Source organism: Procambarus clarkii, chromosome 16 (assembly GCF_040958095.1).
Source record: "Procambarus clarkii isolate CNS0578487 chromosome 16, FALCON_Pclarkii_2.0, whole genome shotgun sequence".
In the NCBI taxonomy this organism is placed as follows: domain Eukaryota; kingdom Metazoa; phylum Arthropoda; class Malacostraca; order Decapoda; family Cambaridae; genus Procambarus; species Procambarus clarkii.
The window spans coordinates 44,424,899-44,440,216 of record NC_091165.1 but is presented as its reverse complement, the minus strand read 5'-3'; the positions used below and the strand labels follow the sequence as shown (position 1 = coordinate 44,440,216).

The window sequence follows — 15,318 nt, the reverse complement described above, 5'->3', positions numbered from 1 at the left end:
TGTCACAGGTTCATTACTAGCAAACAAATATAGCGATGCATTGCAACCACAAAAACATCCGTCTCATGTTTGCACAAACGAGGTTACGATAATGGTTTTGTTTAATATTGCCAATGGGAAAAAACACAAAAAGTATAATGTATTTAGTGTTGATCATATATTTTTGTTTGAATTATAACAAGAATCAATATAATCAAGAATCAATAAATTTGTTAAAAAGTTAAGTAGTGAATTTCGCTGAATGACCAGCTCTAACTATTCATTATATAATAGTTACAATGACAAGTGAAACATGGATACATGTACTCGTACCCAAATAAGGCTTTCAAATTCAAATTTAAGAGAGAGCAATTAATGTTTAAATGTTTCATAATTCATAACTGTGGTGTAAATAAAGCTGTGATTTTTTCCAAATACTGTGTTTTCACTCCGGTCAACGTGCCTAATATGTGAAGGTGGCCGGTTGACCGCTGACAACTAGACCGGAAACTGATATAATTTATCAACTAACTCAAATATAGCCACACATTCATGTCCTGCCCCGTGGGCACAGTTGGTTGTACCCCGTGATGCACAGATGGTTCTACCCCGTGGGCACTGTTGGTTGTATCCCGTGATGCACAGATGGTTGTACCCCGTGGGCACTGTTGGTTGTACCCCGTGGAGCACAGATGGTTGTACCCCGTGGGCACTGTTGGTTGTACCCCGTGGGCACTGTTGGTTGTACCCCGTGGAGCACAGATGGTTGTACCCCGTGGGCACTGTTGGTTGTACCCCGTGGGCACTGTTGGTTGTACCCCGTGGAGCACAGATGGTTGTACCCCGTGGGCACAGTTGGTTGTACCCCGTGGGGCAGAGATAGTTCTACCTCGTGGGCACTGTTGGTTGTACCCCGTGGGCACTGTTGGTTGTACCCCGTGGGGCACAGATGGTTCTACCCCGTGGGCACTGTTGGTTGTATCCCGTGGAGCACAGATGGTTCTACCCCGTGGGCACAGATGTTTGTACCCCGTGGGCTCAGATGTTTGTACCCCGCAGGCACTGTTGGTTGTACCTCGTGGGCACAGATGTCTGTGCCCCGTGGGCACAGGTGGTTGTACCCCGTGGGCACAGATGTCTGTACCCCGTGGGCACAGATGGTTGTACCCCGTGGGCACAGATGGTTGTACCCGTGGGCACAGATGGTTGTACCCCGTGGGCACAGATGGTTGTACCCCGTGGGCACAGATGTCTGTACCCCATAGGCACAGATGGTTGTACCCCCGTGGGCACAAATGGTTGTACCCCCGTGGGCACAGGTGGTTGTACCCCGTGGGCACAGTTGGTTGTACCCCGTGGGCACAGTTGGTTGTACCCCGTGGGCACAGGTGGTTGTACCCCGTGGACACAGTTGGTTGTACTCCGTGGGCACAGGTGGTTGTACCCCGTGGGCACAGTTGGTTGTACCCCGTAGGCACAGTTGCTTGTACTCCGTGGGCACAGGTGGTTGTACCCGGTGGGCACAGGTGGTTATACCCCCGTGAGCACCGTTGTCTGTACCTCGTGGGCACAGATGTTTGTACCTCGTGGGCACATATGTTTGTACCCCGTGGGCTCAGATGTTTGTACCTCGTGGGCACAGATGTTTGTACCCCGTGGGCTCAGATGTTTGTATCTCGTGGGTTCAGATGTCTGTACCTCGTGGGCACAGATGTCTGTACCCCGTGGGCACAGATGTTTGTACCCCGTGGGCTCATATGTTTGTATCTCGTGGGTTCAGATGTCTGTACCTCGTGGGCACAGATGTATGTACCCCGTGGGCACAGATGTTTGTACCCCGTGGGCTCAGATGTCTGTACCTCGTGGGCACAGATGTCTGTACCCCGTGGGCACAGGTGGTTGTACCCCGTGGGCACAGATGTTTGTATCTCGTGGGCACAGATGTTTGTACTCCGTGGGCTCAGATGTTTGTACCTCGTGGGCACAGATGTTTGTACCCCGGGGGCACAGATGTTTGTACCCCGTGGGCACAGATGTTTATATCTCGTGGGCACAGATGTTAGTACCCCTTGGGCTCAGATGTCTATACCCCGTGGGCACAGATGGTTGTACCCCATGGGCACAGGAGGTTGTACCCCGTGGGCACAGATGGTTGTACCCCCGTTGGCACAGATGTCTGTACCTCGTGGGCACAATTGGTTATTCCCCGTGGGTACAGCTGGTTCTACCCCGTGGGCATTGTTGGTTGTATCCCGTGATGCTCAGATGGTTGTACCCTGTGGGCACTGTTGATTGTACCCCGTGATGCACAGATGGTTGTACCCCGTGGGCACAGTTGGTTGTATCCCGTGGGCACAGGTGGTTGTACCCCGTGGACACAGTTGGTTGTACTCCGTGGGCACAGGTGGTTGTACCCCGTGGGCTCAGATGTTTGTATCTCGTGGGTTCAGATGTCTGTACCTCGTGGGCACAGATGTCTGTACCCCGTGGGCACAGATGTTTGTACCCCGTGGGCACTGTTGGTTGTACCCCGTGGAGCACAGATGGTTCTACCCCGTGGGCACTGTTGGTTGTACCCCGTGGGCACAGATGTCTGTACCCCGTGGGTACAGATGGTTGTACCCCGTGGGCACAGATGGTTGTACCCCGTGGGCACAGATGTTTGTACCCCGTGGGCACAGATGTCTGTACCCCGTGGAGCACAGATGGTTCTACCCCGTGGGTACAGATGGTTGTACCCCGTGGGCACAGATGGTTGTACCCCGTGGGCACTGTTGGTTGTACCCCGTGGAGCACAGATGGTTCTACCCCGTGGGCACTGTTGGTTGTACCCCGTGGGGCACAGATGGTTCTACCCCGTGGGCACAGATGCTTGAACCCCGTGGGCACAGATGTTTGTACCCCGTGGGCTCAGATGTTTGTACCCCGTAGGCACTGTTGGTTGTACCTCGTGGGCACAGATGTCTGTACCCCGTGGGCACAGGTGGTTGTACCCCGTGGGCACAGATGTCTGTACCCCATGGGCACAGATGGTTATACCCCGTAGGCACAGATGGTTGAACCCCGTGGGAACAGATGGTTGTACCCCGTGGGCACAGATGTCTGTACCCCATAGGCACAGATGGTTGTACCCCCGTGGGCACAAATGGTTGTACCCCCGTGGGCACAGGTGGTTGTACCCCGTGGGCACAGTTGGTTGTACCCCGTAGGCACAGTTGGTTGTAATCCGTGGGCACAGGTAGTTATTCCCCCCTGAGCACCGATGTCTGTATCTCGTGGGCACAGATGTTTGTACCTCATGGGCACAGATGTTTGTACCCCGTGGGCTCAGATGTTTGTAGCTCGTGGGCACAGATGTTTGTACCCCGTGGGCTCAGATGTTTGTATCTCGTGGGTTCAGATGTCTGTACCTCGTGGGCACAGATGTCTGTACCCCGTGGGCACAGATGTTTGTACCCCGTGGGCTCATATGTTTGTATCTCGTGGGTTCAGATGTCTGTACCTCGTGGGCACAGATGTATGTACCCCGTGGGCACAGATGTTTGTACCTCGTGGGCATAGAAGTTTTTTTACCCCGTGGGCAAAGAATTTTGTACCCCGGGGGCACAGATGTTTGTACCCCGTGGGCTCATATGTTTGTACCTCGTGGGCACAGATGTTTGTACCCCGTGGGCACAGATGTTTGTACCTCGTGGGCATAGAAGTTTTTTTACCCCGTGGGCAAAAATATTTTTGTACCCCGGGGGCACAGATGTTTGTACACTGTGGGCACAGATGTTTGTACCCCGTGGGCTCAGATGTTTGTACCTCGTGGGCACAGATGTTTGTACCCCGTGGGCACAGGTGGTTGTACCCCGTGGGCACAGATGTTTGTATCTCGTGGGCACAGATGTTTGAACTCCGTGGGCTCAGATGTTTGTACCTCGTTGGCACAGATGTTTGTACCCCGGGGGCACAGATGTTTGTACCCCGTGGCACAGATGTTTATATCTCGTGGGCACAGATGTTAGTACCCCTTGGGCTCAGATGTCTATACCCCGTGGGCACAGATGGTTGTACCCCATGGGCACAGGAGGTTGTACCCCGTGGGCACAAATGGTTGTACCCCCCGTTGGCACAGATGTCTGTACCTCGTGGGCACAGATGGTTATGCCCCGTGGGTACCGCTGGTTCTACCCCGTGGGCATTGTTGGTTGTATCCCGTGATGCACAGATGGTTGTACCCTGTGGGCACTGTTGGTTGTACCCCGTGATGCACAGATGGTTGTACCCCGTGGGCACTGTTGGTTGTACCCCCGTGTAGCACAGATGGTTTTACCCCGTGGACACTGTTGGTTATACCCCGTGGGCACAGATGTCTGTACCCCGTGGGCACAGATGGTTGTACCCCGTGGGCACAGATGGTTGTACCCCGTGGGCACAGATGTTTGTACCCAATGGGCACAGATGTCTGTACCCCGTGGAGCACAGATGGTTCTACCCCGTGGGTACAGATGGTTGTACCCCGTGGGCACAGATGGTTGTACCCCGTGGGCACTGTTGGTTGTACCCCGTGGGGCACAGATGGTTCTACCCCGTGGGCACTGTTGGTTGTAGCCCGTGGGGCACAGATGGTTCTACACCGTGGGCACTGTTGGTTGTACCCCGTGGGGCACAGATGGTTCTACCCCGTGGGCACTGTTGGTTGTAGCCCGTGGGGCACAGATGGTTCTACACCGTGGGCACTGTTGGTTGTACCCCGTGGGGCACATATGGTTCTACCCCGTGGGCACTAATGGTTGTACCCCGTGGAGCACAGATGGTTCTACCTCGTGGGCACTGTTGGTTGTACCCCGTGGGGCACAGATGGTTCTACCCCGTGGGCACTGTTGGTTGTACCCCGTGGGGCACAGATGGTTCTACCCCGTGGGCACTGTTGGTTGTACCCTGTGGGGCACAGATAGTTCTACCCCGTGGGCACTGTTGGTTGTGTCCCGTGGAGCATAGATGGTTCTACGCCGTGTGCACAGATGCTTGTACCCCGTGGGCGCAGATGTTTGTACCCCGTGGGCTCTGATGTTTGTACCCCGTGGGCACTGTTGGCTGTACCTCGTGGGCACAGATGTCTGTACCCCATGGGCACAGGTGGTTGTATCCCGTGGGCACATATGTCTGTACCCCGTGGGCACAGATGGTTGTACCCCGTAGGCACAGATGGCTGTACCCCGTGGGCACAGATGGTTGTACCCTGTGGGCACTGTTGGTTGTACCCCGTGGGCACAGATGGTTGTACCCCGTGGGCACAGATGTCTGTACCCCGTAGGCACAGATGGTTGTACCCCCGTGGGCACAAATGGTTGTACCCCTGTGGGCACAAATGGTTGTACCCCTGTGGGCACAGGTGGTTGTACCCCGTGAGCACAGTTGGTTGTACCCCGTAGGCACAGTTGGTTGTACCCCGTGGGCATAGTTGGTTGTACCCCGTAGGCACAGTTTGTTGTACTCATTGGGCACAGGTGGTTGTACCCGGTGGGCACAGGTGGTTATACCCCTGTGTGCACCGATGTCTGTATCTCGTGGGCACAGATGTTTGTACCTCGTGGGCACAGATGTTTGTACCCCGTGGGCTCAGATGTTTGTACCTCGTGTGCACAGATGTTTGTACCCCGTGGGCTCAGATGTCTGTACCTCGTGGGCACAGATGTCTGTACCCCGTGGACACAGGTGGTTGTACCCCGTGGGCTCAGATGTCTGTACCTCGTGGGCACAGATGTCTGTACCCCGTGGACACAGGTGGTTGTACCCCGTGGGCACAGATGTTTGTATCTCGTGGGCACAGATGTTTGTACCCCTTGGGCTCAGATGTCTGTACCCCGTGGGCACAGATGGTTGTATCCCATGGGCACAGGAGGTTGTACCCCGTGGGCACAGATGGTTGTACCCTGTGGGCACAGTTGGTTGTACCCCGTAGGCACAGTTGGTTGTACTCCGTGGGCACAGGTGGTTGTACCTAGTGGGCACAGGTGGTTGTACCTAGTGGGCACAGGTGGTTATACCCCCGTGAGCACCGATGTCTGTATCTCGTGGGCACACTGCCCACGAGATACAGGAGTGTGGTCGGAACGAATGTAAAACCCTGGTTGAGCTCTGCTTTCAAGCTACAAGAACCTCACAGTGAATTTAGAGGTAGTCGGCTTTTGAAACATGTGGCCGAGTTCGTTAGGACAGGCGTTTGTGAATCTCCAGGTAGAGAGTTAAAGTCACTCCATTGCCTCAAAATAATTTTCATTTATATATATCACACCATTGTGATTTCATTGCGATCTGAATGGCGTGTAGGAGTATGAACGCCTTTCATACTCTTACACAGTATGTGTAAGAGTATGAAACACACATACACACACACACATATATGTATATATATATATATATATATATATATATATATATATATATATATATATATATATATATATATATATATATATATATATATATATATATATATATATATATATATATATGAGGCACAACTCTCTTAAACACGAGAGTGAAGTATAGAACTTTAGACGTATACAACTTAAAAGTATACAACTTTTCAACTTTCTAAAGTTGTATACTTAACTCTCGTGTTTAGGAGAGTTGTGCCATATATATATATATATATATATATATATATATATATATGGCATGTTGTGCCATACATATATATATATATATATATATATATATATATATATATATATATATATATATATATATATATACATATATATATATATATATAAATATATATATATATATGTATATATATATATATATATATATATATATATATATATATATATATATATATATATATATTTGTAAATACATGTCTCCACAAGGAGACATGTATTTACAAATAGACGGAGTAGCAATGGGCTCCCCCTTAGGAGTTTTATTTGCTAATTTTTATATGGGAACCATCGAAGATAGGGTCTTCAGTAGCAGACAAAAACCAACTGTATACTGCCGTTATGTAGATGACATATTCGTAATAGTAAAAGACTCAGATGAACTAATTGACCTAAAAAGACACCTAGAGAGAGAGTCAGTACTCCGATTTACACATGAAAATAGTGAAAATAACAGTCTGCCATTCTTGGATGTACTAATAACAAAAACAGGAACCTCTTTAAGCACCAACGTATATACCAAGCCCACCAACATAGGATTATGCCTGAACGGTAGAAGTGAGTGCCCCCAAAGATACAAAGCCAGTGTTCTCAATGCTTATATTCGTCGAGCGCTTACCCACTGCTCTGAATGGAGCAACGTGAGTAGAGAGTTTGAAAGAGTAACTCAGGTATTGGTGAACAACGGATATAGCAACGCGGAAATAAACGCTGCTATAAGAAGACACTTGGACCGTTGGTATAATTCAGAACCTAGAACAGAAACCACAACACCCCCAATAAAATTATATTACAAATCAACCATGCACAGTGAACATATAAAAGAGGAAAGAATAATGAAAGAAATAATCCGTAAAGGAGTAAAAAACACTACTCCTAACCAAAACATAAACCTGATAATATTCTACAAAACCAAGAAGACTTCCGAACTCCTTATCAAAAACAGCCCGAAGCCGACGGAGAACCCTCTACAGCAGTCAAGCGTTGTATACATGTACACTTGCCCCCACGAAGGATGTAACCTTCAATGTAAGTACATAGGTATGACGTCGACCAAGCTGACGAGGCGTTTGACATGCCATCTTCAATCTGGTGCCCCTAGGAATCACATGAGACAAGCCCATGACATTACTCTAACAAGAGAAATGTTGAACAAGAATACTTGCATAATAGACAAAACCCAAGATTCAAGAAGATTACAAATTCTTGAGGCAATTCACATAAGAATAGAGCGACCTACCATGAACACCCAAATCACGGAACTATTTACTCTACCCACCATGAGAGTAAGGACAAGACAAGAACATATCGATGCCAACACAGAAGACAATGTCCAACATAACAGGCCAATTACACTGGATTAATCTTTGTGTTTAGATAGGAGATGCCTCGTATGGGCCAATAAGCCTTCTGCAGCCCCTATGTTTATCCCTTATGTATCCCCCCATGTTTTTCACCTTCATTGTATTATCACCTGACCTAATGCGGGTATAAAATCAACTAGTATTGTAAGATCTGTTCACTTGAGAATGAACCATGGAGGTTCGAAACGTCGTTCAAATTATACAAATAAGTGTAATACACTCTATAGTAAATCACTTCTTTTCTTCACCTTATAAGTACGAAAATGAGTTTTGGAGAACTCCTATTCCAATTAAGCCCTGATGCTAAGAAAATAGTTAGAGGGATAGAAGCCCTAAACCAGAAAATAATAAATACAGAATATGCGGTCATATTCAATGAAAATATATATATATATATATATATATATATATATATATATATATATATATATATATATATATATATATATATATATATATATATATATATTAGTATATTTTGGTAGCCGTCTTTCCTGTAGACATATATTATTAAATATGACCGAAAAAGTAAGATAAATAATTCTAACACGAATTTTCTCGATCTTTCTTATGTTTTTTTTCACTGTTGATGGTAATTGAAAAATCAATTCTCAAAAATTCATTTTTATTTCTAGTCTGACGCGACACTTGAACGTGTTTCGTAATAACTTATTGCATTTTCAAAGACTTTAATTTGCACACACACAACTATTACCTTCAAACACTAAACAGAGTTCTTTCTTATGCTGTGATTTAAACAGCTTTCATTTTTCATTTTATACCCACATTTTGGGTGAGGTGATATGTTCAAAGCTAAGGTCAACAAACTGATCGAAACTGTGAACGCCAAGAAATCTAGACTCCACCTGCCAAAGATTATTGGGAAATATAAACCTGGATATGCGTATGGAAATGTCAAGACACACAAGCCTGGAAACCCACTTCGGCCAATCATCAGCCAGATACCCACACCCATGTACAGTCTGGCGAATCGACTCAACGGCTTGCTGACTCCTTATGTCCCTTGTGCCTTCAGCCTGAAGTCTCCAAAGGAATTTGTTGACTTGCTGCGGGGAACACGGGCCACAGGGATAAGAGCCTCGTTGGACGTAGAATCACTGTTTACCAACGTACCTGTGGATGAAACAATCGGGATGATAGCCGACAGAGTGTACCGTGATCCGGCCTGTACTCCTCTTGACATTCCAGACAACAGTCTAAGGAAACTACTCCAAGCTTGTACTAAAGAGGCACCCTTCTTGAGCCCAGATGCACACATGTATAAGCAAGTAGATGGGGTCGCCATGGGTTCTCCCCTAGGTGTCCTGTTTGCAAACTTCTACATGGGTACCATTGAGCAAAAAGTCTTAGTCGACATGAACTTGAAACCGGCCATATACTGCAAGTATGTTGACGACAATTTTACACAGGTACCTGATATCAGACATCTGCAGGAGCTGAAGGAGGCATTTGAGCAGAATTCTGTGTTGTGTTTCACTTACGAGATGGAGAAGGATGGGAAGCTGCCCTTTCTAGATGTAACAGTCCAACCCGTTCTCACACAAGACAGTACATATATGACTAGTGCTTAAAGTCAATATGTGGAATGTGATTTAGTACATATGTGATATATTCCCAGTTAACTTTTTAACCAAGGCTCAAACTCTTCCTCACGTACCAATTTACGTCTCACAGTACTCGTCCATCAACGTAGATAGCTGAATAGTCGTGATTGGTTCAATTATAACGAAAATTGTAGTTTTCAGGTCCCACATGGGTTGTGAAATTCACCTACTATTGTCCATGCTCTTATAATATTACAGATCAGCTACATCCTATTGAAGGCTCGTAGTTTTGTTTTGAGAAATATTAGTTGTTCTTAGTAAATTATAATAAGCACAATAAATTATTACATAGAATAAGTGCTTCACCAATCAATATTATATACCATAGTTTGTGCTTTAGAAATCTTTAAAGAATGTTTTGTAGGAACGCTAACAGAAAACGATGTTATGTTGGAATGTATATAGGGTAAACTACTGCAAACAGGATGGTATGGTGTGGATTATTGGAAACTATAGGATTAGTATAGGGTCCACTACCACCTGTTAGGTGGGTAAGGGGTCCAATAACACCCGCAGGATGAGTATGGGGGTCACATCCACCCACAGGAATGGTATGGGGATCACTTCCACCCACAGGAAGGGTATGGGATCCAATACCATCCACTGGATGTGTATTGCGTCCACTACCACCGACAGGATGGGTATGGGCTCACAACCACCCACAGGATAGGTATGGGGTCCAATACCACCCACAGGATGAGTATGGGGTCCACTATAACCCACAGGATGGGTATGAGGCTCCAACCACCCACAGAATAAGTATGGGGTACAATAACACCCACTGGATATGTATGGCATCCATTGCCCCCACAGGATGACTATAGGGTACAGTATCGCCCACAGGATTAGTATATAGGGTTCACTGCCGCCCACAGAGTCGGTATGGGGTCCACCGCCACCCACAGGGTCGGTATGGGGTCCACTACCGCCCACAGGGTCGCTATGAAGTCAACTACCGTCCACAGGGTCGGTAGGGGTCCACTACCGCCCACAGGGTCGGCAGGGGGTCCACTGCCACCCACTGGGTCGGTAGGGGGTCCACTGCCGCCCACAGGATCGATAGGGGGTCCACTGCCGCCCACAGGGTCGATATGGGGGGGGTCCACTACCGCCCACAGGATCGATAGGGGGTCCACTGCCGCCCAGAGGGTCGGTAGGGGGTCCACTGCCGCCCACACGTTCGGTAGGGGTCCACTGCCGCCCACAGGGTCGGTAGGGGGTCCACTGCCGCCCACAGGATCGATAGGGGGTCCACTGCCGCCCACAGGGTCGATAGGGGGTCCCTTACCGCCCACAGGGTCTCTATGAAGTCAACTACCGCCCATAGTGTTTGTATAGTGTCCACTATCGCCCATAGTGTTATTATGGGGTCCACTACCCCTCATAGGGTCGGTATGGGGGTCCATTACTACCCACAGGGTGTGTCTGGGGTCTATTTTGGCAATACTGCTTTTCCAATCTCATTTGTTGTTCAATGTAAAATATTTGTTGCTCGACTTGCAACAATTTATATATATATATATATAGTATAGTGCCTTTGCAATAATGTACCAATGTATGTATTTTCATAACTCGTTTTAAATTGTTGAAAAATAAATAACTACATTGTGAATGCAAGTCAATGTTTACATGCTAAATCAGAGTTGCCAGATTCCGCTTAAAATAGCAAATTGTGCTTATTTTCAAAGCTTGAGAATTTAGCTTTAAAGTAGTTAAAAAACTACGAATTTCGCAATTTGCTATGTACTTTAGTGTACTATTTTAAAATAAGATTGGTTTTTAAGCTGCAAGTCATATGAATCTCAAAAAAAGTATATTATTAACAATCTTATCTCCATAGTTCACTAGTTTCTGTAAATCAGATCTGGTAACTGTAGGCCAAGTACTGGAAGACTCAAGACACAATGTGTTGAAGCTATTCTCTTTGAAGAAGTCATCTCGACAGGATCTTCCAGCTCCAGCTATAAAACTTCACCAAACATGGATCTACCTAGTACATCAAATGGTAAGGAATTACTAAACTGTACAAAGTTTTATGCTAGAACATTTGTTACAGAATTGTCCCTGTCAGGGACAATTCAGTCCCTATTCTATGTGTACTCCATCACATAGTGACGGAGTATGTGGGAATAATTTTGTTGACACTGTCCATTTTGTCAATTCTACAACAGCAGATAATATGAATTCCCAGAGATATTTGTAACTTGAGATACTTGGTTTGGTTTGGTTAAGTTAGGTTAGGTTAGCCTAACCCAGTAAATCCTCCCCGGCTAGAATATAAACCCCGGACAAAGTGCTCGTGAAATGCCAGGCATTTGCAAATATGAGGATGTGGTTGATTAGATTATATTCTTTTCTATATCATAGATGTTCAATATATGAAAAATATTTTAGACTTAAAAATGGACCCCTGAGGTACTCAACTTAACACATTTCTTCATATTCATTCCCATTTAGTATGACCTTTTGCTCTCTTTGTTTTAACTATTGTTTTGTGCACTTTACAATTTTTTTCATGAACCTGTAATTTCCTTGCTAGTCTTCCATGTGGTACCTTATTAAAGTCTTTAGCATAATCCATGTATACTACATCCACCGGAAACCCTTTATCTGAGTACCATGTTACCATGTCCCAAAAGTGAGGAGGTTTATAAGGTAGCATCTGTTTTTAAGAAGACCATGGTGTGTCGATTGAATAAGATTTTTCACTGAAAGATGGTAAATGATTCCCTCCCTTAGGATTTTCGCCATGAGCTTGCAGATGTGTTATACCTAGCTGATCGGACATTAGTTTTGTGCTTAACTCTTTCTGCTTTTTTTTTAAATACTGTAAGGGTGAAATTTTCATATTTCAAATCTCGGGGTACTATCCCTTGGTTCAGATATTTTGTGGAAAGTATTTTCAGCAGTATTCATAGTTCTTCTGTCAGTTTATTTTCCTTTATAATTAAGGTTTGTTTTCTTTTGTACCATAGAAAGTACCACAGAAAGGTGTTATAATGTTGTGTTAGCTTTTCTGTACAATTTTTCTTTTTTGTTTGTATAAAAGGCTATGCAATGAATTCAAATATTTACGCTACCAATCAATTTTTCAGATAGATCATCGGATTTTGACAGTATGCTGTACATACCAGATGTTCCAAAAATAACTACAGACAACAATAATGGTACTGTGTTTACTATTTTTATACTTTATATATAGGAAGACAAGTTCAATCAATGAGCATTTTAATATATCATCAAAATTTTCATACATTTCTTTCACTTTGTTACACTTGTAAAAACTTATTCTTAGCTATATTTATATAAATGTTAATACCACTGTTAAATGAACATATTGATTTGTGTCCTTATTAGTTATAGCTTATTTATGTTGACCCAGCACCTTACTAAAGGGATTACCTTAACTTGTGTCACTATCTCTCTAGGGGGCTCCAGGTAGGCAGTATAGGTAATGCCACTAACATGCATATCATTATGGGAAAGTCCATAATTTAACACATAATTATAAGTAGGTAATTTGTAGCAAATTTTAAGATTATTAATAGGTACATTGTAGCATAATTTTGCATAAGCATAATTTTCTTGTTTTGTTCTTGTACTTTTCCTTCGAACACTATTATTTTCTCTTCAGAATTTCACCGGAGAATAGCAGTGATGACTAGAGAACATCTTGAACGTGAGTACCAGAAAGCACGTGCTGCAATGATACAAAGAAATGAGTACTTGAAGAGACTCTTAAACGTGGAGGAACCAAACTCAATAAAGGTGACAAACAAGAAACAGAAAAAAGATAACATACAGGATGTATCACACATTAATTCAAAACAAAGACCAGCTGCACCCCAATCTGATGGTAATCTTCTATTATTTTTTTAACAATATTTCTACAGCTGTTATTTGTGTACTTTCCAATAATATTTGTTGCCTATTTTTAAGTGTATGCTAGACAATTATGGAGATTAAATTACTATAACACTGAACAACTTGGTAGCATAAAGTTAGTTATAGTAATATCTTGAGATTTGTCTGAAAATATTAATACTTGTATACAATTTGCAATTATGTACCATGCTTAAATCTTCAAATGTGCCACCCAGACATTCTGCCTGCTATACTTTCACCACCACACATTCAAAATGCGGGCTATTCTACTAGTGGCAGAACGTACACTCAAAGTTATTTGGCAGCTGGTGAAGAAACTTTGGAATCATTTGATGTTGGTATGTCCCAACATCATTTGTTGGTATTTAAATGAGGGTTTATTTAATGGACACACGTCATAAATATTATGTACCAAAATTGTGCTTAATGCCTATGAAATTTTGTTTAACATATTATACTAATCATTCCTTTCACTTACAAATTTTTCTTACTAATTTTTAATCCCATATTTCAAAGTACTTGCTGCAGAACTTGAACAAATTAAAGATTCTCAGCCAAGTGTTTCTGACTGGCAAAAAAGAAGAAAAAATGCAGAGATTAATTGGGGAGAAAGCAGGGCAATGCTGTTCGATTGGACATTGTCTGAGTTGGGTGTTCCAGATAAAGGTAAATTAAATATTGCTGTGTTCATTAAGGTTATACTGTATAATAAGCATCATATGCAAATTAATGACACTCTATTAATACATTTAGACTTCAGATTGTTTAAAATGTTAGGTATACAGTATTTAAAATTAGTATAAATAATTACCCCTTTTTTCATCAGGTAAAGTTTGTGTACAATGTACAAATTGTGAGGCAAGCATCAAATGTGAAGACTGTTTTGCATTTTTGTGTCACATTTGTGACCAAATGCAACATTTTCTCATGCCTTTCCACCACAGATTATATTGGAAAAATGGCTTTTATGAGCCATTAGACCCGACACAAACTGTGTGCCCTGAAGGAAATATCTTTCACTGGAGTAAGTATACGATACCTGTATAAAATCCGTACTTTGTTCCGAGATTACTTCTACTTCCCAATCCCAGTCTAGAGCTACGATTATCTTGGTATAACAAAATAAAATGAATAAATGTTTCATTTCAGTCATTACAACATTTGGAGAAGTCTTAAAGTTTAAACCTGACACTTGGTTTTATAGATTGATTTAATCGTCTGATTGTTTCTTTTCTGTGAATTTCTCGGTCATTATCTGGAGAATAATGTCAATATTTTGTACAATCAAGAAACAATGAAATATTCAGTCTGAAATTCTTTTCCATAAAACTCATTTTGTCAAACTGTCTTCCTTTTCTTTGTTACCAGAACCTGTTGTACCAGCCCAACCACCAAATTCTTGCCCCAACTGCACAGATTGCAAGTTTAAAATTTCAAGCTCCAGCAATCTCTGCATCTTCATCACTATAATGGGTAAATAAACTTTAAAATTTACCCTTTTATTTCCATTACCGGATATTCCTGAATCACAATACATTTTGAAATTTTTGTTGCTATAAATGTTAATTTTTACATCACTATTTTAGCAAGTCGCCACACCACTCAATGCACTGTATTTTAAACTACAGGAAGGTATGACCTCTATACTCCAATCTATACATGCCACTGTGGATATGAGCATCAACAACTAGGCAAGACCATGCACAAGTCTGGTTTCTATTCATCATTAGGAAAGAGCAGCACATTCTACAGCACCAGTCTGCTTGAATCATGGCACCATATCAAAAGAAATTGTCCCGGAACATCATT

General features: G+C 43.9%; 1 protein-coding gene across 1 annotated transcript; it reads right to left on the bottom strand.

Annotated features, from left to right (window-relative positions):
• Positions 1–506: 506 nt before the first annotated feature.
• Positions 507–5,465, bottom strand: LOC123760160 (uncharacterized). The gene is made up of 3 exons (XM_069325694.1): positions 4,882–5,465; positions 2,208–2,797; positions 507–1,231 (listed from the first exon to the last, which is right to left on the bottom strand). Exons 1-3 carry the CDS (start codon positions 5,463–5,465, stop codon positions 507–509), a joined length of 1,899 nt encoding a protein of 632 aa, XP_069181795.1.
• Positions 5,466–15,318: the final 9,853 nt, after the last annotated feature.

What these genes read in the sequence shown, in the direction of transcription:
- LOC123760160 (XM_069325694.1), bottom strand. Translation starts at nt 5,465, where the DNA reads ATGAGTACAACAAACTGTGCCTACGGGGTACAACCAACTATGCCCACG. An exon ending in CAACCAACAGTGCCCACGGG is followed by an intron (nt 2,798 to 4,881) that starts GTAGAACCATCT and finishes TACAACCAACAG; the next exon opens with TGCCCACGGGGTAGAACCAT. An exon ending in CAACCAACAATGCCCACGGG is followed by an intron (nt 1,232 to 2,207) that starts GTAGAACCAGCT and finishes TATGGGGTACAG; the next exon opens with ACATCTGTGCCCACGGGGTA.